We start from the raw sequence: 23,837 nt of genomic DNA, 5'->3' as shown, positions 1-23,837 counted from the left end.
CCATGGGAAGCGTTATAGAGCCCTGCCTGTGGACAACAACAGAGGCTCAGGGAAACTGAGGATGCCAGCCCCACAGCCCAGAGCCCTGCGCCCTGGGGTGGCCACTTTCATCTGCTTTGTCCTTTCAGGGGGGATTTTTGAAGGGGCAGGGAAATGTGTGTTGTTTCTGGGAATTTTCTCTTCCTTGGGTGAGATCAGGGAAGGACAGGAAGGGTAAAAATCATGGCTGTGGAAAGCGAAGGAGACAGATGAAAATACTTACGGGGTCATTGAGTCACACAGGTTGGAAGGGACACCCAGGATTGGCTGAGGCCAAGTTGCTCCATGCCATGTCCAGCTGAGTTTAAATTCCTTCAAGATGGAGATTTCATAACTAAGACATCTCTGTTTCCACCTTTTTTCCAGGCTGGAAATCTCCAGGTTGCCAGCACCCTCTCAGTGCTGGCCCCCTGAATACCCTTACTACATCTGTCTTTGAGACACAGTGGGATTTCCCCCCCAAATAATTGTTTTCCAGACCCTGAAAAATTATTTCATTGATACCCACACTGGCTTTAACAAAGACAAACTCACGGGTTTCTCAAAACCTCCATTAGACTTTATTTAAAAGTTCTTTGTATAGACTTCTTGACACAGAATCCACAATAAAAATAAAACCCCCATCCCTCCCACTGCTCCCCCCTCCCCAGACTGTTTTGCTTTGTATTTTATAAAACATACAACATCAGAAGAATGCCAGAAGCATCCTACACCACAATTTAAAGATTTGTTAACTGAGGCCTTGGTCCCAGCAGTGCATTTGCATTCGGAAACTTTGCTTCCTTTTCCTTGCTAGTTCGGTTGGCCACATGTGGTACAAATTCATACAAGAGATGTAGTCTGAGATCAAATCCAGCAAAAGGAGAAAAAAAAATAAAAATAAAAGAGGAAGAGAGAAAATGGAATCACTTGTTTATCAGAATCAGCTGTTCTCTTACACAAAGGCTTCCCCTGTAAATTTATGCTCAGTTATGAGAAGGATAAAAGCAAGCAGGTAACAAGTTACAATGAAATTATTATGATTTTTTTATTATTTTTTATTTTGGACTCATTTTTATGATGCCTCAGATAGGCAGATGGCCAGAATTGGGAGGGGGGAAAGGCTAATTTAGAGACATGTTGAGAGACAATAACAATCTGCACTTAGGTAAATATTTGGCAATGTTGAAGCTATACAATATAACCCGGGCACGTGTAGCACTCAGTCCACAAAACAATTTAGCACCATATTGATAGGTCATGCAGCAAAGCCCTCTCCTCGGGGTTTGCTTGGGAGTTAAAAGCATGAAATATTACAGTGCAAGGTCGTCTATACCCTTAGCTTCTATAGGGGCAAGGTGGCAAAGGTGATGCTGTCTCAGAGGTAAGTGTTGGCCAGCCCCTAGCTCTATGTCCCTATCGTCGTCACCACGCCGGGGTTGATGGCACCTGGTGGAGAAGGAAGGAATAAATAAGGTTTTGATGCAGGATATGGGGGGAAGATAAATGAGGTAGCTGCCAGCAGTCCAGGCCCATGCAGCAGAGGGGGAATGCCAGGGGTTTGGCTGAGTCCCTCTTACCAGGGATGCAGAGTTTTTCACATTCTTTCTGCGTGTTGAACCTGTTCTCGTTGCCGCCGCAGCCGCCGTACCAGAAGCGGGCACAGCTCTTGGTCTTGGGGTCGTAGTACCATTTCAGCACAAAGTTCCTGCAGGTGCCCTCCTCCTTCTGCAGCCGGCAGATATCCATGACTGTGGAAAAAAGCGGGAGCAACAGGTAAGTAGCACTCCTGGGTGAAGCACAGCCTTTCCTGAGTGTATCTGCAAGGACAGGGCTGGAATGCGAGCTGAGAAAAGGCATCCACAGCACAGTCTGTGCACATCTCCTGTGACTTAATCCCATCTCTTTCTTTGTCCCTGGAGGTCACCAACCCTGGTGCACAAGTTTGTTTGTCTCCTGTGTTGCTGCCATGCATCCAGGAGCAGCGAAGGAAGAGTGTTGCATGGCAGTGGTTGTCTGCAAATCCCTTGGATCTGTAGGAAATGAGTTGGCAGGTCTCAGGACTGGGGGAGGACTGCCTGGGCTGCCAGGAAAGAAGTACTGGCACCACTAAAATGACTGACTTGCTCTGAAAAGAGAAATCTTCCATGTGAAGAAGCTCCTGGGTCCACCACACACTGCACGTGGCATCTTGAATCCCTTGCTGGGCGAGTGGAGAACAAAACAGCAAAGTGCTTGGATGTGGCAAAATCAAATTGCCAAATAATTTTTAAAAAATTAAATTGAAAGAAAAAAAACTGATATTTGCCACTGATTTGCCATGAGGTCACACACTTCCCTGCACGCAGGGATGCAGAAGGAGCTCATGCCACCTCTGCTCAGCACAGCATAAACACCACAGATAAGGGGGAGTCAGAAATCAGTATTGACGCTCCAGTTCAGCTTTGCTTTTGGGCTCCTACTGTCAAAATTTCCCCGTGCCTTAGGCAGGCTCTTTGCCTTTTTTATAGTCAGATTTCCTTTTTCCCACTTTTTGCCTTTTGCCCATTTCCCCCACCTTGCAAAACACTGAAATCCAGCAGTTGTGAACACAGGAATGACTCTACCCCAAACTCTGCACAGGAATTAAATCCAAACACTAATCAAAACAGAAGACTTTCTTTTCCGTATATAACCTATTTTCCCCCTATTTCAGTCTGAAATTAAACAAAAGCTTACCCAAAAATTTCCAAGAATTGATGGGGAGCAAGAACTAGGGAATTAAAATGTGCTTTAAGCTATAGCAGGTTGAAAAGATGGGGAGAGGCAGAGTTTTAAATTATCCCATGGAGAAAATGTGCCTGGGCTCCTCCGTTACACTTAAGAGTTATGTTTGTCATGGTAAAAAGGTTAATAACAATAAAAAACCCCCACAGAATCATTAAGGTTGGAAAAGTCCTCTAAGACCCTTGAGCCCAACCATTAGCTCAGCACTGCCAACCCCATGTCTCAAGTTCCACATCTACACATAAAAAATTATGTTAAAAGTCCATAATTAAAGGGGATCACAGCATTTAAAAGGCTTTAAAGGTCTCGTGCATGGTTTTGCACCCAAAGTGCCTTAAGGTTTGGGAGCTCAACTCATTTTTTAGTGTTGCACCTGCTATGGGCTGAACCCAGAGCCTGAGCCACCATCCAGCACCTTAAAAAGCTGAGCTGCATTGAACCCCTGTGTCCATTTTCCATGTGGATTCAAGCTCTGGCTTTGCAGAAAATGGAAAGGGAATAAAGTGAGCAGAGTGCAGCGGGCAGAGACCTGAACATCCCTCCAGGGCCCCTCGGCTGCTTTTCTTGTCTCTGTGCCCAGGGCAGAGAGGTGCCAAGTTGATGAAATATCACTTTAGCCTCAGAAACAGTTGCTGGAAACATCATCAAGGCATGTGACAATGATCAGAAGGCCTATGGGACAGGGCTAGCAGAAACATGCACCCTCCAGAGAAAACCTCATCAGGGAGGCTTCCCTGCTCTCCGAAGGTGGAATTCTGGTCTGGAGTGAAGCTGCAGGTTCCTGCACAAGCCCTGTGCTGCTTCCTCCAGCATCAAAGTGCTCAGACTACAGCCAGAGGATCCATGATGCTCATTTGCATCCCCAAAGCACCTTGAAATCCCCTTTTGCCACCCCAGACATTTCTATGGCTGGGGGTGGATGCCTCCTCCTTGCCTCCACATCTCTGCAGGGCTGCCAGTGACAAAAATTCCTAAGCGTGATTTAAAGATCCTAAAATAAACCTAAGAAAGTCAAATGAGGTGAAAGAGTCAGTAATCTGCCTTTTCAAACCCTGTCATGCCACTGCAAGAACTGAAGCGCTGCCTTTAAGTACCAGAGATGCCTTCACTCCTTGGTTTCCCTCCCAGCTCCACAAAGGGCCCTGAAACACCTCTGGGAGGGGGAGGCTGCGGCTGCTCTGATGAGGATTTTTTTGGCTCTGTTCCCATCCCAACCCCTTGCTGAACCAACACAGGTGATTTCAAGCCTCTTCTCCTTCCCAGGTCTTGAAGAGGCTTGCAAACATAACCCCTTAACCTCAGAAACTCCATGAGGAGAGGAGGGCGTTGCCATTTTCCTGTGAGCCCCTCCCTCAACCTTGACTTCTATCTTCTGGTGATGAAGGAAAACGTCTCCATGGAATACCCAAGCCCCATGGAGTCACCTTCCATCAGGTGTTTTGGTTACAGGCAGTGAAATGTTGGGAATTCTCTGCATTTCAGCAGGGAGGTGGCATTTTTGGTCACACAGAGATAACTCAAACTGGTCTGGGGCCGTGCCAAGCTCCAGTTCAGCAACCCCAGGTCCCTCATGAAAGCCAGGTGAGCTTTGCCACTCAGGCTGTGCCAAACACAGCGTGTCCTAGTGGGGCAACACACATGCAAAGTGACTTGCTCATGCAAAGCAGATGGAAGGGCATGGTCTTGTGAAGGAGCAAGTGAAAACTAAGTCTGTGCTACTTTTTATCTGGGGCTGGGCAGGCTTGGAGGCATGCTGTGAAATGGTCAAGGTGAAAGAATGGGTTTGCTTTGTTTGTGATGATGATTAATTTTTTGGGGGGGTGTTACCTGATGGTAATCTTTTCTCAAGGGGTGGCTGCTGCATGGCTTTCTCATCCGCTGCTGGAGGAGGAAAAAGTGCATGGGTTTGGATTTTAAACCGTGTTTTCTCTCTGATCCAAACATCATTTGACAATAGGACAAAATGCAAAAGGGTGAATCCTCGTGGGGTACTTACATGGCTTTAAGCATTTGTTATAGCACTCAGCTTCAGTCTCAAATCTATTGGCATTACCTCCACAGCCACCATACCAACCCTGGCTGCAGAACTTGTGTCTGGAGTCAAAGAACCACACAATCTGATAGTCCTTGCACTGCATGCCCATGTCAAAGTCCAGCAAGCAAGGGTCTGGCCAATCTGCATGGCAAAAGGTGCAAAGGTTAAGTGACTCTGAGAGGGTTAAAAGCTGAAAAAGCAAAGAGATTGAAAGGAGGAAAAAAAGGAAATTAAAGCCTGGTTCAGGACTGCTGGCATTTCCCTCTCATGTGTTTTATCTTGCTTTGCTGGATGCAAACCTTCCCCAGCCTCCAGCTTACCTCTTCTTGCTCTTGGTTTTGTCCAAGATCCAAACCCCAAATCCTTGGAGCAACATAGTGGGAACCCCTTACTCCCCACTGGTGCACTCAGGACTGAGCTCTCACACAGATCCCCACCCCACCACCACACTGTTTTCTAAGCTCCTTGTCTTGAAAGTAACTTGTAGTCCTCATGTGTGTTAGTCTCTAAAAGCAAGTGGCATGAAATATTGAGCCTGGTATGTGTGAAGGCTAAATGAAGATTTAAACATATGTTCTTTTCCTGCCCCAAAACTGACAATTTAGATCCAAATCCCAGAGATTTTTTTTCAGCTATGCTGATCCATCCACACTATTTTACCTATATAAGGAGAGCAGAGTGTGGGCTTTCCTCCAGGGTCTCTCGGAAGATTTACACATGGATGTCTCACATGAACTAGAGTAGGCTCAGCTAAACCCATCCCCAATTCGCTGCCCTCTTTAGAGTCTTTATCCTGTTGATAAACCTTTGGATTAGCATCCTTGGGGAATGCTTCCCCCAGATTGCTGGCTGCCATTAATCATTTGCTGCAAGTGGGTGAGTGAGAGGAGCTGAGATGGAGAAGTCTGTGTGGAAATGCAGAGCAAGCACACAGCACATCCCTTTTTCCTGGAGCAGGAGCAGCTTACACACCTGGTTTCCCAAGGGCTGGCACCAAGGGGTTAAACAAAGCCACCAAAGGGTGCTTGTCACCTGGTGGGAGCAAGGCTTCTGAATGGGATGTCAGTGCCAGGAAGAGGGGCCAAATGAGGACATGGGAAGGGAAATATCATGCAGGAAGGAGAAACGAATCGGCCCAGCACAAGCCCTTGGCCCCTCCGCTGCACGAAGCTCCAGTGGTGCCACCAGCCAGGCAAGAATGACATCCATGCTCATCCCACTCAACACCAGCAGCCAGAGCTCAGCAGCACCTCCACAACTCCTGGCTGAACACTCTGAGCTGCAGCATCTATCTCCCCGTGGTCCCGGACCACTTTGTGAAGAAAATGAGACACAGCACAAGCAAAATGTTGAAAGGAAAGCGTGGGAGTGATGATTTGGGATGAGTTTCGGGATGAGTTTTGGATGACAGATTCATTGTTGATGTGCCTGCAGTGGCAGTGCTGCTTGATGAAGGCTGAGAGCCCTTCCAGTTTCCTGGAGGAGGGGCTGTGACACTGATGGTACCACCGAGTGTGACAGCACTGATGTGATGAGCCTGATGTCACCCGAAGTGATGAAAGGAGGCAGAGACCTCAGTGCAAGGCTCAGACCCAGACAGCCCAGGATGTCACCAAGGCCATGATCAGTTGGCTCTGCAAAGCCAAGGACTTGCAGATCATTTGGTGTCAGTGGGACTGTGAGAGCCCCCAGCCCAGGAATCCCCCCGTGGCCCACACTCACCACTCTCAGGCCCTTCCAGTGGCTCAGTGTTGAGCATCATGTTGGCCAGGGACACCTGGGGCTGTGCTGGGATCTCTGTGGAGGAGAGGCAGAGGGTCAGTCCAGGGGGAGGGCAGCAGCAGCAGCACCCTCAGTGCATGAACAAACTCCCTGGCCCCAGCTCCAGCACAGGGGCCAGGTCTGGATCTGTTTAGCCCAGCACACACATATGAGAAATGTTTATTGGAGGCAGTTGATGGGATGGGTAATCCCCAACCGCCCAGCTGTGCCAGGGTGGGATGGCCTTCTGTCCCCAGCCCTTCTGTCCCCTGCCAGTGGCTCTGCTCGGGCTCATCCTCAGGGGTCACCACACAGGAGCATCCTCAGGGCCCCATGTGACTGCTTTGGATGGCCCCCATTCACACCACAGCATTGACAGGGGTTCAGGAGTTTGATGTGGCCTCTCTGGAGCCAGTTTAGCTTTGGTCTCCTGTCCTTAGAGATGGCAGAATAAAACTGGCATCCCCGAGGGGAGCCAATCCATGATGAATCTGTAACCCTCTTGTTCCCTCGAGGGCTCTCTTGGACCACACTCCTCCCATCAGGCCTCACATCTCTCTAGGAGCTATGGTGAGGATTGTCACAGGTGAAAAATTTCCGTGAGGCTGGAGGGCAGGAGGGGTCTACAGCCACAGGAAAGTCTGGATTTGCTTTTCTTTAGTGCACAGTTTGGGTGTGGGTAAGGGGACAATCCTGCTCAGTGTCCAGTCACACCTTGCCACCACTGCCCACTCAGTTTATTCCCATTCAAGATTTATTCTACGGGAAAAACAGCTTCCCTGGGCATTGGAAGCTCCAATGCAGCACACACAAATGTTACTCCTACCCACTCTTTTCTCAACATTTTTGTGGGCATGTTTATTGCTTGCAAAGGTAAGAGACTGGTCCAAAGCCACTGAAGCCAGAGGAAAGGCTCTCCAGGGGCACTGAAATTGTCTTGGAAGTGCCAGAGGAAGCCAGACACGACACTGGCAGGACCAGCACAAACTTCACACCAGCAAGCCAAGTCACCTCTCTGCCAACTGTATTAAAAAAAAAAAAAAAAAAAAAAAAAAAGAAGACTGTGTCTTAAACAGCAACTTTTGGCCATGCCAGAGAGTTTGGTGAAGTTCATATTGGATCTGCACACATGGAGTTTGGCTCCCCAAGGGACTAAACCTTCCATTTCACCTCTTCTTTGTGGGTTTTTCTGGATAGTGTGGGAAGCAGATCAGTAGCTATGGGAATGGCTACCAGGAAAGCAGCTTTTCTTGCTTATTTTGAAATCAGGCTGGACTGAGTTTACCAGTTTGACTCATTATTAATTGCAGTAGTGCAGGCTGGACCCACACCAAGACCTTTTGCACCAATGTACAAACCCTCCAGCACATAACAAACCCACTCTGGGACTGCCTTTAATTATCCCACATTCTGTGAGGATTTAACCCTACTGAAGTGTAACTCCCATTTTTTCCAAGAAACACATTTGCCATGACTCATGCCCTGCAGAGGATGGCAGACATGAGGTGACACAACTTAGCACAGCCACGGCTGGGATTGTTCATACCAACTGATTCCCGATCCCTTATTTCTTTTCTCCTTCTCACTTTTTGTGGGGAAAAAAACCCAAAAAAATAAATGTCCACATGTTTCTAGGAATCACTTACTCGTGGTGAATGACCCTGTGTAGGTTACTTTGGGCTGAGATTTTTGGTAGCCAGTGATGACGACGACGTATTTCTGCCCACTCCGGAGCCCTCGGACGACGTGCTCTGTGCCCGTCAGGTTTTGCCTCTGCACCAGGGAGTGGTCGTGGGCCAAGGTGACAGTGACATCAAAGGTGTTGTGTGGCTCAGGGCTGGCCCAGCGCAGCCTGGCACTGCTCTCGGTGACATCTGTGATCTGGATGTCCTGAGTCTTTGCTGTAGGGGAGAATCAGAAGCGGCACCAGGCAGTGAATGAAGAGGGAAAGGTCTCAAGGAAAAAAGTCCCTCGAGTGCTGCAGAATCATCTTTCCGTGGCAAGTGCAAGCCAGGTTGGTACTTGGCTGTCTCAAATGCCACTACCAGGGTAGGCTTTGTTTTCCATAGCTCAGATGATTCACCAAGTGGTTTGTTTAGCTTTAATAATCTGTTGCAATCTAGAACAGCAAAGCCCTATGTTTTTTTTTTGTTTTGTTTTACAGGATTCTCAAAGCCTGAAATTCCCAGCACTTTTCCAACAACTGTTAAGTGTGCCCAGTCAGATCCCTCCTTCCCTAGGGTGCAGTGGATTCACAGAGCTGCTGAAGACCTTCAAGCCAAGCCTGCCTAAGAGTGAATATAAAAATCACAGACTGGTTTGGGTTGGAAGGAACCTTCATTACCATCTCACTCCAACCTCCTGCCCATGGGCAGGGGCACCTTCTCCTAGACCAGCTTGCTCCAAACCCCATCCAACCTGGTCTTGAACACTTTTAGGGATGATAACCTTAACAGGTCAAGGAATGTTATTATGGAAAGGTTTCCCAGCTCTGGCAGATCACTGGATGAGACCTTCATAAACACTGCTTAAAGCACTGGTGGAGCGAGAAACACCAAAAAAAGTTTATCCCCCTGAAGCTGATAAAAGCATAAGCCTTGCAAAAGCTGATTGCTTTTATTTTTACTTTATTATTATTATTATTTATGCAGGGACTTGCCATTAGTGACTAGATATGCTCGGACACATTCTTTGATCCTTGTTTAGCTAGAGCAGATCTGCCTGTACCCCCTTGCAAAAGATAAAAGATTGCAAAAATACCTGGGAAACCTCTTTTGTATGACCTGTGATCACATGAAAGAGGCTTGGCATTCCCAAATAGGTCTCCGCACTGATCCATTGATGAACTAACTATTCATATTAGCTGAGAGTTTGAACAACACCATTATATGAACCACCATAAATAGTAATACTTGGCCATGGGGAGATGCTACAAGGAAGTCATGGAAACAAACAAGCCACACTAGAAGGAGAAGTTCTCTGTAGCTGGGTTGATTCTTCCTGATTGTGTTTTGCCTAGGGTCAGCCTGTCCCTCACCCATTTTTGCGCAAAATTCTTAACAAGCTGACAACGCCCTAGCACAGATTCCCAGATTTACACCTAAAACCGAAACTCGGCCTCTGAGTGACACCTCCCACAGGAATAATCCTCTTAGGGAGCAAGAAGAGCCACAGCCTGCTGTGTCTCAGCCTAGAGGGAGGCACTGCCCGCACAGGGAGAGCTGTTCACGTACCGCTGTGTCTCCTCCTGCCGCCGGCCGCAGTGGCGTTGGTGGCGGCCCGGCCGCTGGCTCTGCTGTGGGTGGTGGCACTGGCTGCTCCCTGGGCAGTGGCATTCCCCTGGGCCACGGGGCTGGCCGGGCTGGGCTCGGCGGCTCTGCCCTGGGCCGGGGTGCTGGCTGGAGTGGCTTTGGCATTCGCCGCCGGCTTGATGGTTGCGCTGACCGTGGTGCTGGCAGGGAAGGTGCGGCTGACGGTGGCGTTGGGAGCCACGAACCTGAGCAGAATTTTGGAAGTGGAGAAGAGTTGACATAAAAACCGTTGGCAAGAACCTACCCGAGGGCAAGAGTCTTTGCCAGATTTTAGATTTGCCCACAGTGAAGAGTAAAAAGTGCTCGGGTCCAAGCAGTGAAAAGTGCTTGGGGCAACCTGGTCCAGTGGAAGGTGTCCCTGCCCATGGCAAGAGGTTGGAACAAGGCGTTCTTTAAGGTTCTTTCCAACCCAAACTGTTCTGGCATTTTCTGATAAGGGTGAATTTAGAAGACAGATCTGTAGCATCACGGGGCTTGGCCTTCTAAAGCCAGGACAGCTCTGTGCCACCAGTATGTCTGGGTGACACAAGCTTTCACTTCTCTTCTGAAAATATTAACATGGATGCTGCGATGGATTCTGTGTATCAGATAATCCAGGGCAGCCCAGCCTCTGGAAATAATGTTTGGAGTAGAAAGCCCCAAATTAATAGTAATTTCTGGAATTCCTGACCTACATGATCAAAGTCGGCATATACCTCTTTCATATTTTTTATACATATATAAATATGAAATTTACCCCAAATTTAAAATTATACATGACCCTTCTCTAAAAGATATCTCTGTTGCTCTTTTGAAACAGCACCGGGGGATTCAGTAAAATTAATTGAAATATTATAAGAATTACATTAATTAAAAAAGAATCCTGATTTTTGAAAGTGAAGTCACTTTTTCTTTCCTTTTCCCCAAAGCATTACTCACACTGCTTTCTGCCCAATGAGCACGGGGTGCTGGCTCTGGACTTGCTGACCATTCTGGAGCCACTCACACTGTTTCCTTATCTCTGGAGACAGGTAGAAAGCAAATTCACCTGGAGATGGAGAGGGGCATTAAATGCTGGAGTTGAGGATGGTAGATACCCACCACCAACACATTACACTTATTTCTTCTTAATTTAAAAAAAAAAAAGCAAACCCAACCCGCAACAAAATAACTTCTTTTTCTTGCTTGATGTTCAGTTATTGCAACATCATGGGCCGGGAGATTTGTTATTCCAGTTTACAAACATGAGGGTCTTAACTATTTTGCCTGTTTGCCTGAGTCTGACACTTATAAACACATTTCTTGTAACAAGGCACTTCCAACCACACAGGTAATGTTATTTTTTCAAGAGTTACAAGTTTCCAGGACCGCTGTAAGCGGTAAATAAGAAAAGCAAACTGAGATAACCTAAACATTTATTTCCAGATGTCTGCCTCCTATTTAGTGCAAGACATTCCTCAATCTGTGCTGTATCAGCCCACTAATCTGATTTTCAGGGATTTTTGCTAAAAACTATATTTCCTAAAAGAGGTTTACTTCTCATCCTTGCTGGATGGGTGTGTTTAGGATCTGTTAGGATCTAGCTAAGCTGAGATGTAAATTTTCGAGGCACAGTGAGCACATCCCAAATATGGCAGCTTTACTTATCCCTGAGCAAAGAATCCTGTACATCTGCATACAGCAACTCCAGATCTCAGCCTGAGCCAGCCAAGGGCCTGCTGGACATGATGTTTATGCTGAAGCTGGGAAGAAAGATCTGCTGAGTGTTCAAGGAGAAGTGTTCACTCCAAAGAAGTGCTGCAAAGGGCCTCAGCAGAAGTTATGTGAGAGGCAAGCCAGCTGGGATGAGATCAGAAGCCACAGGTGAGCCCATGGAGACCAAGGCAAAGCACACTGAAGTGCAAACTCTACTTGGTGGATCAACATGGAAGGGGATGGGGAGGCCAAAGTGAATAAACCCCAGACATACTCAACTAGGTGAAGTATGAGCAGCCCAAATTGCACCAAACAGTACAAACCATAAAAAAAGAGACTAACTTCAGTGGGCCCTGCTGCCCAGAACCTTTCAAATTAACTCCTCTGAGGCCACATGCTGCCCCTTCCATGACACTTTGGCTGTAGGATGCTGTGCTTACTTCTGATAAAGGATGGCAGCAGTGTCCCAAAACGCAGCAAGGCCTCCTCATGGAGCTCTCCTGGCTTATCAACCAGCTTGAAGAACACATCGTTTGGCTCGCTGGCAAGGCTGTAGATGTTCTTGGCATTCACCTTCCTGCCAATGCCCAAGACAACAAAGAAGTACCCTTTGCATTTTGCACTGATGACAACCCTCTGCAGGTGCTCAAGTTCTTTTTTGTTCACTTTCCCAGTCATCATCAGCACTATGACTTTTAGATCCCGAGGGCTTGGCGCACTTTCAAAAACGTGAGTGATTGTATGTTCAATTGCACTTCCTAGGGCCCTCGTGCCATGGAGCTGGGTCATTTGGTTGTGAAGGTAATTAATGATCTTCTCTTTGGATGCATAATCAGTCAGTGAGAACTCAGTCTTTACTGGTGGGAAGCTTGAGTTGGTTTCATGTTCATAAGGAGCTTGCTGGAGAACAGCCACTCTGGCATGGTGCTGGGATACTTTTGGCTCTGAGCTGATTTCCAGGTTAGTTACAATGTGAGAAATGTATTTCTTCATCTCGCTGAACTGCAGAGGGGTGGTGGACTCAGAGCTGTCCAGGATGAAGGCTATGTCTGTGTCCACGTCTGTGGGGGCTGCCCTTCTGTCTCTGAACGGTCTCTGACCAGTCCTACCACAGCTGGGATCAGGGTCACACACATCTGGGGAAGAAATACAGTGGGTTTCACCTGCAGGACCCGAACATAACCCTCCCTCACCATTGTAAACATCTCTTGGGTCACATGAAATACCATCAAGCCCAGGACATTCATTGGTCAATTGCTTGATACCAAAGTAATTTCATCCCACAACACATTCAGTTGTGTGTTCAGTATTTTTTATGTGCTCCTTTGTCCAAGGGGATCCCTGTCATTAAGTGGCAGAAGGCCATCTTTTAGAGCATTCAGCCATCAGTATTTGGGCTGTAGAAGTGGCAACCAGACAAAAAAAGGAGCTTCCCTTTTCACAGTAGAGAACACCCAGTTAACCTCTTTCACAATGCCAATGTTTTCTGCTCAACCCAAGAATCGCTTGTATTCATCAACAAAAGGGCTGATTCCCAACTGGGCTTCCCCTCTTACAACCGACTGCTGTGTGACCAGAGGGATTTGGTACTGTCTAGAGGAGAAATTGGATCTTTACCCAGGCAGATGTGACAAGTCAGAAGCCTCTGAATGGTTTGGTTCAGCTGCCCGCCGCTGGTGGGAAGAACAATGGCGTGACCAACCGCCGTGTTGTTGATCTGGTGGGATGGAAACAGAAACATATGGAGCCAGTTATCCTGACTTCTGTTGTTCTCAGCTCAGAGGAGGGGAGGGCAATCCACAACTCTGAGGGATCCTCTGCTCAGCACAATGCTCTCGGTGGTTTCCTTTTGGAGGAGCCTTGTGCCCTCAGTGTCAGTTTAGAGTCATAAACTCCAAGGGACTACTTGAACCAATACTCAGTGAATTTATCTGGGGCTTTTTCATGGCTTTCAATGTCTGTCTGTCCATGCTCCCTCTGCCAAAAAACCTAATGCACTTCTACCTTCCCACCCTTTGCCTTTCTGTCAGACTCTTCCTTCTGTTTCATCCCACACCTGGCACCCTGGAGGCATGGCCTGGGAAAACAGTGACCCCTGACAGTCCCACTAGCATTCTCCAGCATGTGCTGTGGTGATTATGGAATTAGGGTTTCTCTTCTAATGGATGGATGAGTTTGGCCAGAAGTGCTCTCTTCCACACTTGAGAGGCCTGTGAAAGCCAAGCACAGCCCGTGGCATCCAACACCATCAAACCAGACCGAGGACATGAGTAGAAAATAAAGAAAGGGTGAAGGACCCCAACCTCCAGAGCTCTGGTAAGAACTGCATCCGGCCTGCTGGTGAGGAACACGGGCACGACCCCGGCATCGTAGAGCTGCAGCACAGCGTCATTGAGCTGTGGGGACGCCCTCGTGTCCCCATTGCTGAAGAAGACAGCCACCTTCCTCATCAGGAAGCCACTGCGGGCACGCTTGAAGGTGTTCCTGGCCACGAAGGACATGGCAGTCTCCAGGCTACGTGGCTTCGTGGTCAGAGTCGCCTGGAAGTTTTGGATCTGCTGGAGGAGGCTGGATTTCTTCCTGGCATCAGCAAAGCGGATCTCAGTGGTGACCTCGTTGTTGTAGGTGACCAGGGCCACCCGTGCCCCTCGGGGACAGTTGCTCTCAGCAATGGTTAAGTTGTTGACCACTCTGAGCACCGTTTGCTTCATCCTGTTGAAAACCTCCCTCACGACGCCCGAGGAGGTGTCAATAGCAAAGGCCAGCTCAGTTGGGAAGACAGGGCACTCCTTGGGACCTGTTGGGAATGTGCATCAGGAACAAGTCATGCCTCAAACAGCTGTCAAGATTCAAGGACAGTGTCCTCAGCAGGGGTAAATCATTCATGTGTGGGGAGAGCAACCATCGTGACATGCAGCCACCCTGGGGTTTAAAGGACTGGATGAGACTTACCATAGCAGCAAGCTGTGGAAAAGATGGAGAGAAAAAACCAGCTCGGTCAGTGCCACTGTTGTAACATGATGTTGTAACAAATGAGGGCAGAGAGAGGGGCTTAGCAAAGCACTGAGGTACTCACGGCATTTGTCTTTGATGTTCCGCACCAGCGCACATTGCTTTAGGAAATAAAGAAAGGGGAGGAAATAGATATGTCATACAGCCGGCCCAGGGGTGTTTCAAAACAAGAGAGAAATTATGCCACACTTACATCTCTGGATTCTCCTTTCTCGCCTTTAAGGCCCTGTTTCAAAGAATTAAGAGAAATTGAGTGCAAAGTGTACATCCAGGGTGCCCCAGGAATCCTGTCAGAATAACTACTGAACATTGGGTCATGCAGAAGCCAAGGGAAAATCTGTCTGTTTTCAGCTGTGTTTTCAACTACAGAGTGCAGGGCTCTTCTGTGTGAGGAGTAAACCTAGCTGAGGCCAAACCCAAAAGGGAGGTTGGAAGTAGATAGTCTTTAAGGTCCCTTCCAACCCAGACCATCCTGCGAGTTACGATGCTCCAGGTTCACATGCAAAGCAAGCCCAGTCACTTTGGCCTTTCTAAGGAGTCTAGTTCCAGCCAGATTTGGTCACTGCCCATATCCTGTGTTGGGTAGTGAATGATAAAGAGATGAGAATCTTCTAGAAGGAATTTTAAGGGACATATTGCCATAAGGAATTCCTAATGCCTGGTAAGAGCATGTCTCTTGACTTCTTTCTTTAGTTTAAGGAAGGGTAAATATTTGTCAGGGATAAACAGCTGCTTAAAAATTTATAGAGACACATCCAAGACAAATAAAGAGGGATTCCTCCAATTTGAAATCAGCAGGAGACAGTGATGGACTTATTTTTCAACCCCTGGCATCCAGAGGGACCATTACGTGGAGCCGATCAGCAATGCAATGAACACTTACAGATGGCCCAGGGTATCCAATCTCTCCTTTCTGACCGGGTGTCCCAGGTGCTCCTGCATCTCCCTAGAAAGAGAGAGCAGAGGAGTCCTTTCCATGAACATCTGCTGGAGGACTCCCAGGAGCAGTTGGAGGAAAAGATGTCTCCATCTTTCAGGGCATTCATGCAGAAGGAAAAATTTGTACCACGGCCAACTTACTCTGCGGCCTCTGTTTCCTTTGGGGCCAGGGCCTCCAGCAACACCACGGTCACCAGGTCCACCCTAGGAGGGAAAAACCACAAACAGCAGCTCTAAACCTGCACTGGTCCATGAAGAATTGCCTGGAAAATAAATGCACAGTTCATGGGCTGCACCTACCTTTGGCCCTGCATAACCTATGAAGCCGCGTTCTCCCTGAAACAACAGAAAGGTTAATTTGAATATGTTCTAGAAAGTGCCCTCATCCATCTGCACTGGAGATCTTGGCTGCTTCCTCATCCTTGTTGAGGAGGTAGGAATGCTGAGCATACACTTACCTTCCTGCCTTTAGGACCTGGGCCACCAATTCCATCTCGTCCATCATCACCCTAAAATTGGAAAGCCAAAATCATTCACATGTAAACGATACATGATATGTAAACAACATAAACCTTACAGGTCCAGCAGCACCAATAGTAAGAACCCACTGAAGCCAGAGGCTTTTGTGAAACTCTTAAATGTTCCTTAAAGTATCCTTAGAGGTGTGAGGGCATGGCCACACTCACCATCTCTCCTCGTGGGCCCGGCTGTCCATTTGGCCCTTTGGGTCCAGGGTCTCCAGGCTCACCCTAAAAAAAGGAACATCTGTTAAAGCCCGTGCTGAAACCCCAGGCAGCTCTGAGCCTTTCCCAACCCATCAACACTGGTTTCTTCACACAGAGCAGTCTGCAGCCCTCCCTGTGGCAGAAAGGCATGACTGGAGCTACATAGCCCAAAATGCTGCCTAGTGCATGCTCTTTAGTGGGACCTTTGGTGATTTCAGGAAAGATAAAACCTTCCCACGTGGGTATTTTCTGAGAATCTGCCTGGGAAAATGGCTTGGGAATCTCAGGTGTGCTCAGTTACTTTTGGCTTTCTGTTGACTGAAATGGGAGCCTAATATGACAATGAGCACAGAGTTGCTTCTCTCCTCACTGTGCAAGCCCATCTTAGGTAGTTCTTTAAGCCCATGCAAAATCCAGCAGCTCTTCAATGCAGCTTTAGTTGCTGATGCCCAGTGCTCCTAAAGACATACCTTCCTTCCCAGGGGACCAAGCCTGCCACGTTCTCCTGGGGGTCCTGGAGGTCCATTCCCAGCCTGGAATGGAAATGGGAGAGGTATGTTGGCAACATTCAATAAAACTCAGGTACCAGGAACTAGGGAATTGGATGACCACAGAAATCATATATTGACTACCAGGGCTGGTGTCTCTCAAAACACTTCAGCAAATTCAGAATTCAGCTTCATGTTTGGGAAGAGCTGGAGGTCCAGCTCAGTTCAATGCAAATGTCAGCAGCAATTTATATTTTCTCTACGAGGACACCCATGGGAAAGCAGGAGGGGGAAAACCATGCTGAGGGTGGGGAAATGCAGTAGGGCTTTATGCTGATGAGTGTGGCTGAGGAAGGCAGCAGGAGGGAGAAATAAATACATGAGGAACCCATGCCTGCAGGCATGTGAGATGGTCATGCTCTGGCTTCAGGGGATGAAACATCACAGAGATGCCCCACTGGTCACTCAGGGCTCCTCTTTAACTAAAATTGCAATAATGGGCCAAACCCTGAAGTCCTGACCCCTCTGTGGTTGCTTTTAGATCTTCCTCTTCTGTAACTCTTGATCAAGAAGTCTTAAGCATAAGTTGAGAGAAGAATCATGCTGGAAGAGTATGTTAAAAGAGAGTGGAGCAGAGCTGGAGCCCTAGGAGAGGGGAATGTGAAGACACATTGGAATCTTATTAGTTCAACAACAGTATAGTTGGGGCAATGTCTGGGAAGCAGCAGAAGGATTACCCTGGGTCCAGGGACACCCTGCTCTCCTCTGATGCCTGGTGTGCCAACCTGGCCAGGGGGACCCTGTGTGGGAAGAAAAGAAAGGCTGTCAGCACACACGTGGGCAGGAATACACCAAGATCCAAGCAGACACAAATGCTGCAGTGTCTGAGGGAGGCTTTGCAAACATGTCACCCCTTGGCTGGGGTGAACGCCGTGGCAGGCGGGACAGCCAGGCCACAACACCCCCAAAAATACCCAAATCCCAACAGTCTTTGTGGAGGAGACCCTTTGGGGAAGTGGCTGTGATGAAGGAACACCACAGCATCATGAGGCAAGGCCTTACCCCTGCTGTGAGCTCACTGACCTGTGGCCCTCGCATGCCTTGCTCTCCAGCTGGTCCTGCTTGACCGGGCGAGCCTTTGGTGCCCTGGAAGTATAAAACAGGACAGTGCAGGTTAACATGGGAGGAGGTGGAAAGGAGGGGAAAGGGGAGATCAGGGTATCCACAGCTGCACGAAGAGCAGGGAAGAACAGATTTTCAGTTGGGTTGTTTTTTCTGTTTTTTTTTTTTTTTTTTTTTCCCACAATACAGTGATAGCAGACAATAAGCACAGTGATGGTGAAGGCAATTTGCCTCCTACAATGGATGGGCATCAACCATCATGCTTTGGCCCTGTTACACTGCTCCAGCAGCACTCAGGGGCAAAACATCTGACCAGGGAATGCTGTAGGACACGGGCAGCATGTGGACAGTTGGTTCTGCACTGAGTCCAGCAAGAAGCACACAGGGATATGAACCTGAGGAGGAGGAGGAGTTGGGAAATTTGGAGGAGAGAGGAGGTGGAGAGGAACAAGCAAAGCCTGCACGTCCCTTCTCTTGGCACATCTCTCTGGGTGCCGAGGCTGCCTGGCCCGTGGTATGGCAGGAGCCCTCTGTGTTGTCCCATCACCACCTACCTTAACTCCTATGGGCCCCCTTCGTCCTGCCATGCCCTGCAAATGAAGGAACAATGAGGCTTGTTGATCTAACATGCAAGCACACCTTTCCCTATTGCTTTTAGATCAATGCTTCTTATCCTTGCCTCTTATAGTCCAAAAATTACATTTGGATGTTTTAAACTACTGGGGGAAAAGGGAGAGAGAAATCCATATGGTCAGATATCTTAAATCAGACTTGGGCATGTTTTCTCCCTCCTCACATCCCCCACGTAGGTGAGCTGCTCCCTCATGCATGCAAGGTGTGTGTCACCACCCATGAGACAGGAGGGACACACAGCAGGGAACATATGCCAGACATCCCAGCTCCAGTTTGGTTTTTGCCTTTCCAAAACCAGCAGCCAAATGCAGATGCATGTCATGGAATCACAGACTGGTTTGGATTGGAAGGGACCTTCAAGACCATCTAATTCCAGCCCCCTGCCATGGACAAGGACACCTTCCACTAGGCCAGGTTGTTCCAAGCACCATGCAACCTGGCCTTATATATAAATCACGTGTAACTCCACTGATCTGAGCACTGAGTTATTTGCATGGGAATAAATTCAACTTTTAAATTCTCTACAGCAAGCCAAGAAGCCATGAGGCATTTTCCTTTTGAGATTTTTTTTGGGGGGAGGGGAGGCTTGTTGGGTTTTGAGGTTGAATTCCTGGCATTTGCAAAACAAAATACATGGAGAGTAAGGAGGGGAAAAGTTATTGTCAATCTAAGCTTGGGCCTTGCTGACTGGGGGTATGGCAACTCACCCTCCTCCCAACTTCACCGTCTTGGCCCTCCAGCCCTGCCGGTCCAGGATCTCCCTAAGGGAAAAACAAAACTCGAGTGAGAGCCCTGAGAAGAGCAGGCACTGGGGAAACAGGTTCAATTCTCAAAAAAAAAAAAATGATTCCTTTCAAACTTTCACACAAGTTAATAGTCCTGCTCTGGTGGGAATCCTTCTAGCAGCTCACAGAGACTTTCCATCAAGTTTCTGAGCCAGCAGAAGTCAACATTCCTATTCTTTGGGAAATGCCTTCTGGCAATTTAAGATGCATTTTTTATTGTGAGCTGATGTGAAAACAGATGGGTTGTGAAATTTTCCAAGGAGCGCGTGGGGTGTTTTTTCTTGCAAAGGTTTCAGGTGAATCAGGAGGTTTAGATTTGGTGTAATCTAATCAGTTCTCTGCTTTTGTATATGACCCATGAGAACATACGAAGGTAATTTCCAAGTACAAAGTTATTTTCAGAGGCAATATCCCAAAAAGGCACTGTAAAATAATAATAAATTTCTTAAAGGTGATTTTTACACAAAACATCTTCTAAACTGACATCTTCCCAGATAAAGTTTTGGTTGCAAACCAACAACATTTTCTAGTGGAAAAAAATATTCCATCTGACAAGGCTTGATGAGTTTAAGAAACTTGCATCTTTTTTGGCAGCATTCTTTTTTCTCCCTTTCTCTGGCCCATTCTATTTTAAAAACCAAAAAACAACATAAGACAACAAAGAAATTTTACCATTGGTCCAATTTCACCCTTTGGTCCTCTGGAGCCCCGCTGAGTATTATCAGCTCCTGAATCTCCCTGAAATTAAGAAAGCAATGAGAAACATCTGTGTAAGTGGGATGTGAAAATCAAATCTCGCAAACTGCTCTGCTAGAGCTCAGAACCAACTTCTCTTTTTTGCCTTTTCTGACTGAAATAGGTGAAGTATTGCTGGTATTTCCAGAGACACACAGCTTTTCAACTGAGAAATAATACTGAAGAAAACAAGGAAGGGGGGATTTTAATACGGTGAAGTAGTAGTTGATGGGTTGGTATCATGTGGTACCCACATGTCAACTCTGAGTTCTTGTTCTGTCGTGGTACACTGTCAAACAGCATCTAAATATGCCAGAGCCACCCTCTCTGATGACCCGAGTTTCAGCAGAAAGTGGGTGGAAAATCAAGAAGATGCTTTAGCAGCATTTACCGGATCTCCACGGAGCCCACGGTCGCCTCGTTCTCCTCGTTCACCCTTGACTCCCTTATCTCCCTGAGGGAAGAGATGGAGAGTTAGGAGGAGCAGCTCTTGCTTATTGAAAGCATCTCTGCCCAGCCCTCAGCCCTGAGGGGTGCATGATGGCTTTCCACCCTCTCCTGGCTCATATCCACCTCTATGCCATCATTTAGCCCCACTGAAAAAGTGATTAAAGCCTACCCTCCTGCCAGAATATCCCTTCTCTCCAGAGGAGCCAGGCAAACCCTTGTCTCCCTAAAAAAAAAGGAAAGTAATTTAGAATATTTGCCACTTCCAAGGTGCTTTTTAGATACTTCACTGAAGCATTGAGACATTAAGAGAAAAACAATTAAAATTACTGACCTCTTCTCCATCAATGCCGTCCAGACCCATTTCTCCCAGTTCACCCTGTGGAAGGGAGGCAAGGGGCGAATGCTCACTGAGAGGAAGGGGGAATGGGGATGGGGGATATTGATGTGTCTCATACTCACGCTCACTGCTGGGTCATGAGGAAATAGCTCCCTACCTTCTCTCCTGGGAATCCCCGAGAACCCTAAGGGGATAGAAAAGAGAGTTACTCCACTTTTGTCCAGCTCACTGCCATACGAAGCAGTGGAGAAGGAGGGCTGGGCTTGGTGGCAGACCCAGAGCCACTACCAGGACAGGACTTTCCCTAATTTCTCTTATGTCAATGTTTGTCTTCAGCTGCCTTCCCAACACCTGAGCCAAGATAAAATAAGTGAGGCATGGGGGTTAATCCAACTGATCCAATAAAATATCTCACTCCTTAGCCACAACTGTTCCTTCGCTGACTTTTGTTTCTCCCTGCACCCGTTTCTGTGTTAATCCAGAGCCAGTCCTAGTGCCTTTGTCCAAGGCTGAACAGATTTTTGACGAGACTCAGTATATCTCAGCTGCAACTAATGGGCTTGGTTAATGCATTCCTCTTCTCCCTGCCAGAGGATCATGTGGTCAGAGCAAATAGTAGGAAACATCCCCTTAATTTTGCTATTTCCCATAAAAATTATATGTTTCACCACCTTTTCTGGCTTGGGGTGCAGCTGCTGTCCTGGATCACTGGCTCAAGGTTCTTCTTTAAAGCCTCAGCCATGGCTCACTTGTCTCCCTCTTCCCCAACAGCAGAGTTCCACCCACTCACTGTCCCAGCCCTGTGCCAAGACACGCACATCCATCTCTTCCTAAAACCTTCCCCCAGAGCCAGACTGCAGAAGATAGATCATTCTCATCTGTGGATTGAGCCTGGGTCTCTGGGCTGCCGCTTTACTCTTCACAGCAACACCAAAGCCACAACAGCCTCTGAAAGCCCTGGTGCCTGGTCAGGTGGACACAACCACTCAAGGGCACGTGGCAGAGGTTGTGTGACCTCCTAAAGCAGCTGGAGTTATCCCTGGGAGACTCCCCAGACCCACTGGACTCTGGGTCTGCTCTGTTCAGGCTTGTTCCACACGTACCTTTGTTCCTCTCTGCCCAGGGCATCCCTGGAAACCTTGTGTCCCATTCACACCCGGTGGTCCACGCTCACCCTAGTGCACAGAGGGGAAAGAACAACAGTCAGGAGTTGCCTGCTAAGCCTGTTTCTGTGGCTGCCTGTCACAGGAGGTAGCTTGGAGGTACAGGAGCAGCAGGTTTTGCCTGGCCACCCCACCATCTCTTGCCCATCACCTTGCTCAGGTAGAGACCAACTGCAAGTCTTCATCACGGAGAAAGAAACACCCTTCCTAGTCCCTCAGCTGTGAAAGAGCTTTGTGAAACTTTTCTTTCAAAATTAAAATGACTAGACGAAGCCCTCAGAGCTCTGCACAGATATTTAGTCCCGTCCTGATCGTCAAGCCCCAGGGAAGCATTGCCTGGCATGAGATGTCTCCCAGCAGCCTTTGGCCCCTGCCTGTGCTGTTGGAAAAGCCATGAGCATCTTGGACTCGTCTTCACCCCTTGGGAGTGATGCATGGAGGAATGTTTATTCCAGGGCTGATGCGGGATTCATGCAGAATTTGGATGAAGAGGGTTAGTAAGAATTCACGGGGTTCACATTGTCTGCCTTGTGACGGACAGGAACATCACTCTGGGTTCCACTTTCGGACTAACTCAGGTCTTTCAGCTTTAGGTGGTATGGATAACTTTGGCATAGGCTGCAGATTTGATGAAGCTGAGGATTTTATTTGCCTTGGGGAATTGCACAGAGATGGGTCACATCAAATAATGGGAGTAATTCCCCCACCATCTTTCTCCAGCTCTTGAGAAGTTCCCTATTGACTTTCTCTCAGGAGAAGCTGGGACCAGCAACTCAGCCTGTCAGGTGTGGGAAACTCAGGAGTTTTGCTGTCTTTTCTAACCCACATCCACATCCTCAGCAGAAAAAAGTTTGGTGGCTTTTCATTTAGTGGAAACACCTCCAAACACTCGACTATGGTCAAGTCCCCATTTGAACAGGGGCAGCCACTCACCGGTCCTCCTTCATCTCCAGGGTAGCCTCCATAGCCAAGATCCCCTGTGACACCCTAGAAGACAACAAAGAAAATTGTGAATTCCCTTCATAGTTCTGTGATTGCCAGTTAAGGTTTCCCTAGATAAGCACAGAGCAGCTGCTTGGTCATATATGCTACTGAGAGATATAATCTCCTTTTGATGTTCCTAAATAGTCTCACAGGATGCTTCACCCTGTCTTTCCAGCCATTATCCCTGCTCTCTTGGATGTTTTGCAGTACTGAGGCTGTGGGGAAAGAGAAGAACAGCAGCCCTCAATTGCTCTGCATCCCAGAGTCAATTTCAAATGGGGGGAGTAAGTGGAGCTGATGTCCCCATTAACATCACCCACTACAACTACACAACCTGTATGCCACCACCAGTGTTCCCGTGCACAGGGACCCTTCAACCCCAGATGAAGCAACCTACCTTTGGTCCTATAGGGCCTGGCACACCTCTGTCCCCTCTCTGCCCTGAGCATTTGCAGGGGACCTTGCAACATGTCCTCTCTGCGATGTTGTCCTGCAGGAAAATTGGGAAGTGAAAATGTTAGAAACCTGCCAGAGCCCCAACTCCTGATTTTAGACATCAGAGGGGAGGGTTTAAACAGAAACTGCATGGGGCAGAATTTGTGGCGTGCATTTAGTAGGACATCAGTCCCCAGAGCAGTGCCTGCCATTGAAGAAAGAAATCTCATCTGCAAAGGAAAAAATCCAGGCTGTGGAGAGAGCCTTGAGAAAGTCACTGCAGTGAGCAGCTCACCAGCAGCCCGCAGGCTGAGAGCAAGCAAGCACATAGAAAAGGGAAAACAAAAACAAAAACAAAAACAAAAACAAAACAAAACAAAACAAAAAAACAACAACCAAACCAACAAACAAAAAAAACCCATTAGAAAGAATGATATGGACTCAGAGAAACCACAGCTTGGTTT

General features: G+C 47.8%; 1 protein-coding gene across 1 annotated transcript in view; it reads right to left on the bottom strand.

The window, feature by feature from the left end:
* Positions 1–576: 576 nt before the first annotated feature.
* COL6A3 (collagen type VI alpha 3 chain) overlaps positions 577–23,837 on the bottom strand; it is a 58,454-nt gene continuing 35,193 nt past the window's right edge. Inside the window, exons 15-45 of the mRNA XM_066322473.1 lie at positions 23,336–23,428; positions 22,888–22,941; positions 21,895–21,966; positions 20,949–20,975; positions 20,786–20,830; positions 20,624–20,677; positions 20,396–20,458; positions 19,942–20,007; positions 19,192–19,245; positions 18,406–18,441; positions 17,813–17,875; positions 17,467–17,529; positions 16,712–16,774; positions 16,203–16,265; positions 15,975–16,025; positions 15,817–15,852; positions 15,658–15,720; positions 15,461–15,523; positions 14,771–14,803; positions 14,630–14,678; positions 13,869–14,362; positions 13,183–13,282; positions 12,006–12,701; positions 10,810–10,918; positions 9,814–10,076; positions 8,227–8,481; positions 6,542–6,616; positions 4,781–4,960; positions 4,612–4,665; positions 1,599–1,769; positions 577–1,467 (exon numbers count right to left, since the gene is read on the bottom strand). Of these exons, the coding sequence (XP_066178570.1) occupies positions 1,427–1,467; positions 1,599–1,769; positions 4,612–4,665; positions 4,781–4,960; positions 6,542–6,616; positions 8,227–8,481; positions 9,814–10,076; positions 10,810–10,918; positions 12,006–12,701; positions 13,183–13,282; positions 13,869–14,362; positions 14,630–14,678; positions 14,771–14,803; positions 15,461–15,523; positions 15,658–15,720; positions 15,817–15,852; positions 15,975–16,025; positions 16,203–16,265; positions 16,712–16,774; positions 17,467–17,529; positions 17,813–17,875; positions 18,406–18,441; positions 19,192–19,245; positions 19,942–20,007; positions 20,396–20,458; positions 20,624–20,677; positions 20,786–20,830; positions 20,949–20,975; positions 21,895–21,966; positions 22,888–22,941; positions 23,336–23,428 (3,549 nt within the window). The 3' untranslated portion in view covers positions 577–1,426. The remainder of the gene's footprint in view (positions 1,468–1,598; positions 1,770–4,611; positions 4,666–4,780; positions 4,961–6,541; positions 6,617–8,226; positions 8,482–9,813; positions 10,077–10,809; positions 10,919–12,005; positions 12,702–13,182; positions 13,283–13,868; positions 14,363–14,629; positions 14,679–14,770; positions 14,804–15,460; positions 15,524–15,657; positions 15,721–15,816; positions 15,853–15,974; positions 16,026–16,202; positions 16,266–16,711; positions 16,775–17,466; positions 17,530–17,812; positions 17,876–18,405; positions 18,442–19,191; positions 19,246–19,941; positions 20,008–20,395; positions 20,459–20,623; positions 20,678–20,785; positions 20,831–20,948; positions 20,976–21,894; positions 21,967–22,887; positions 22,942–23,335; positions 23,429–23,837) is intronic.

The sequence above is a fragment of the Sylvia atricapilla genome, chromosome 7 (genome assembly GCF_009819655.1).
Source record: "Sylvia atricapilla isolate bSylAtr1 chromosome 7, bSylAtr1.pri, whole genome shotgun sequence".
NCBI lineage: Eukaryota > Metazoa > Chordata > Aves > Passeriformes > Sylviidae > Sylvia > Sylvia atricapilla.
Note: the sequence above shows the minus strand (reverse complement) of the source record. Positions and strands in the feature narration are given on the sequence as shown.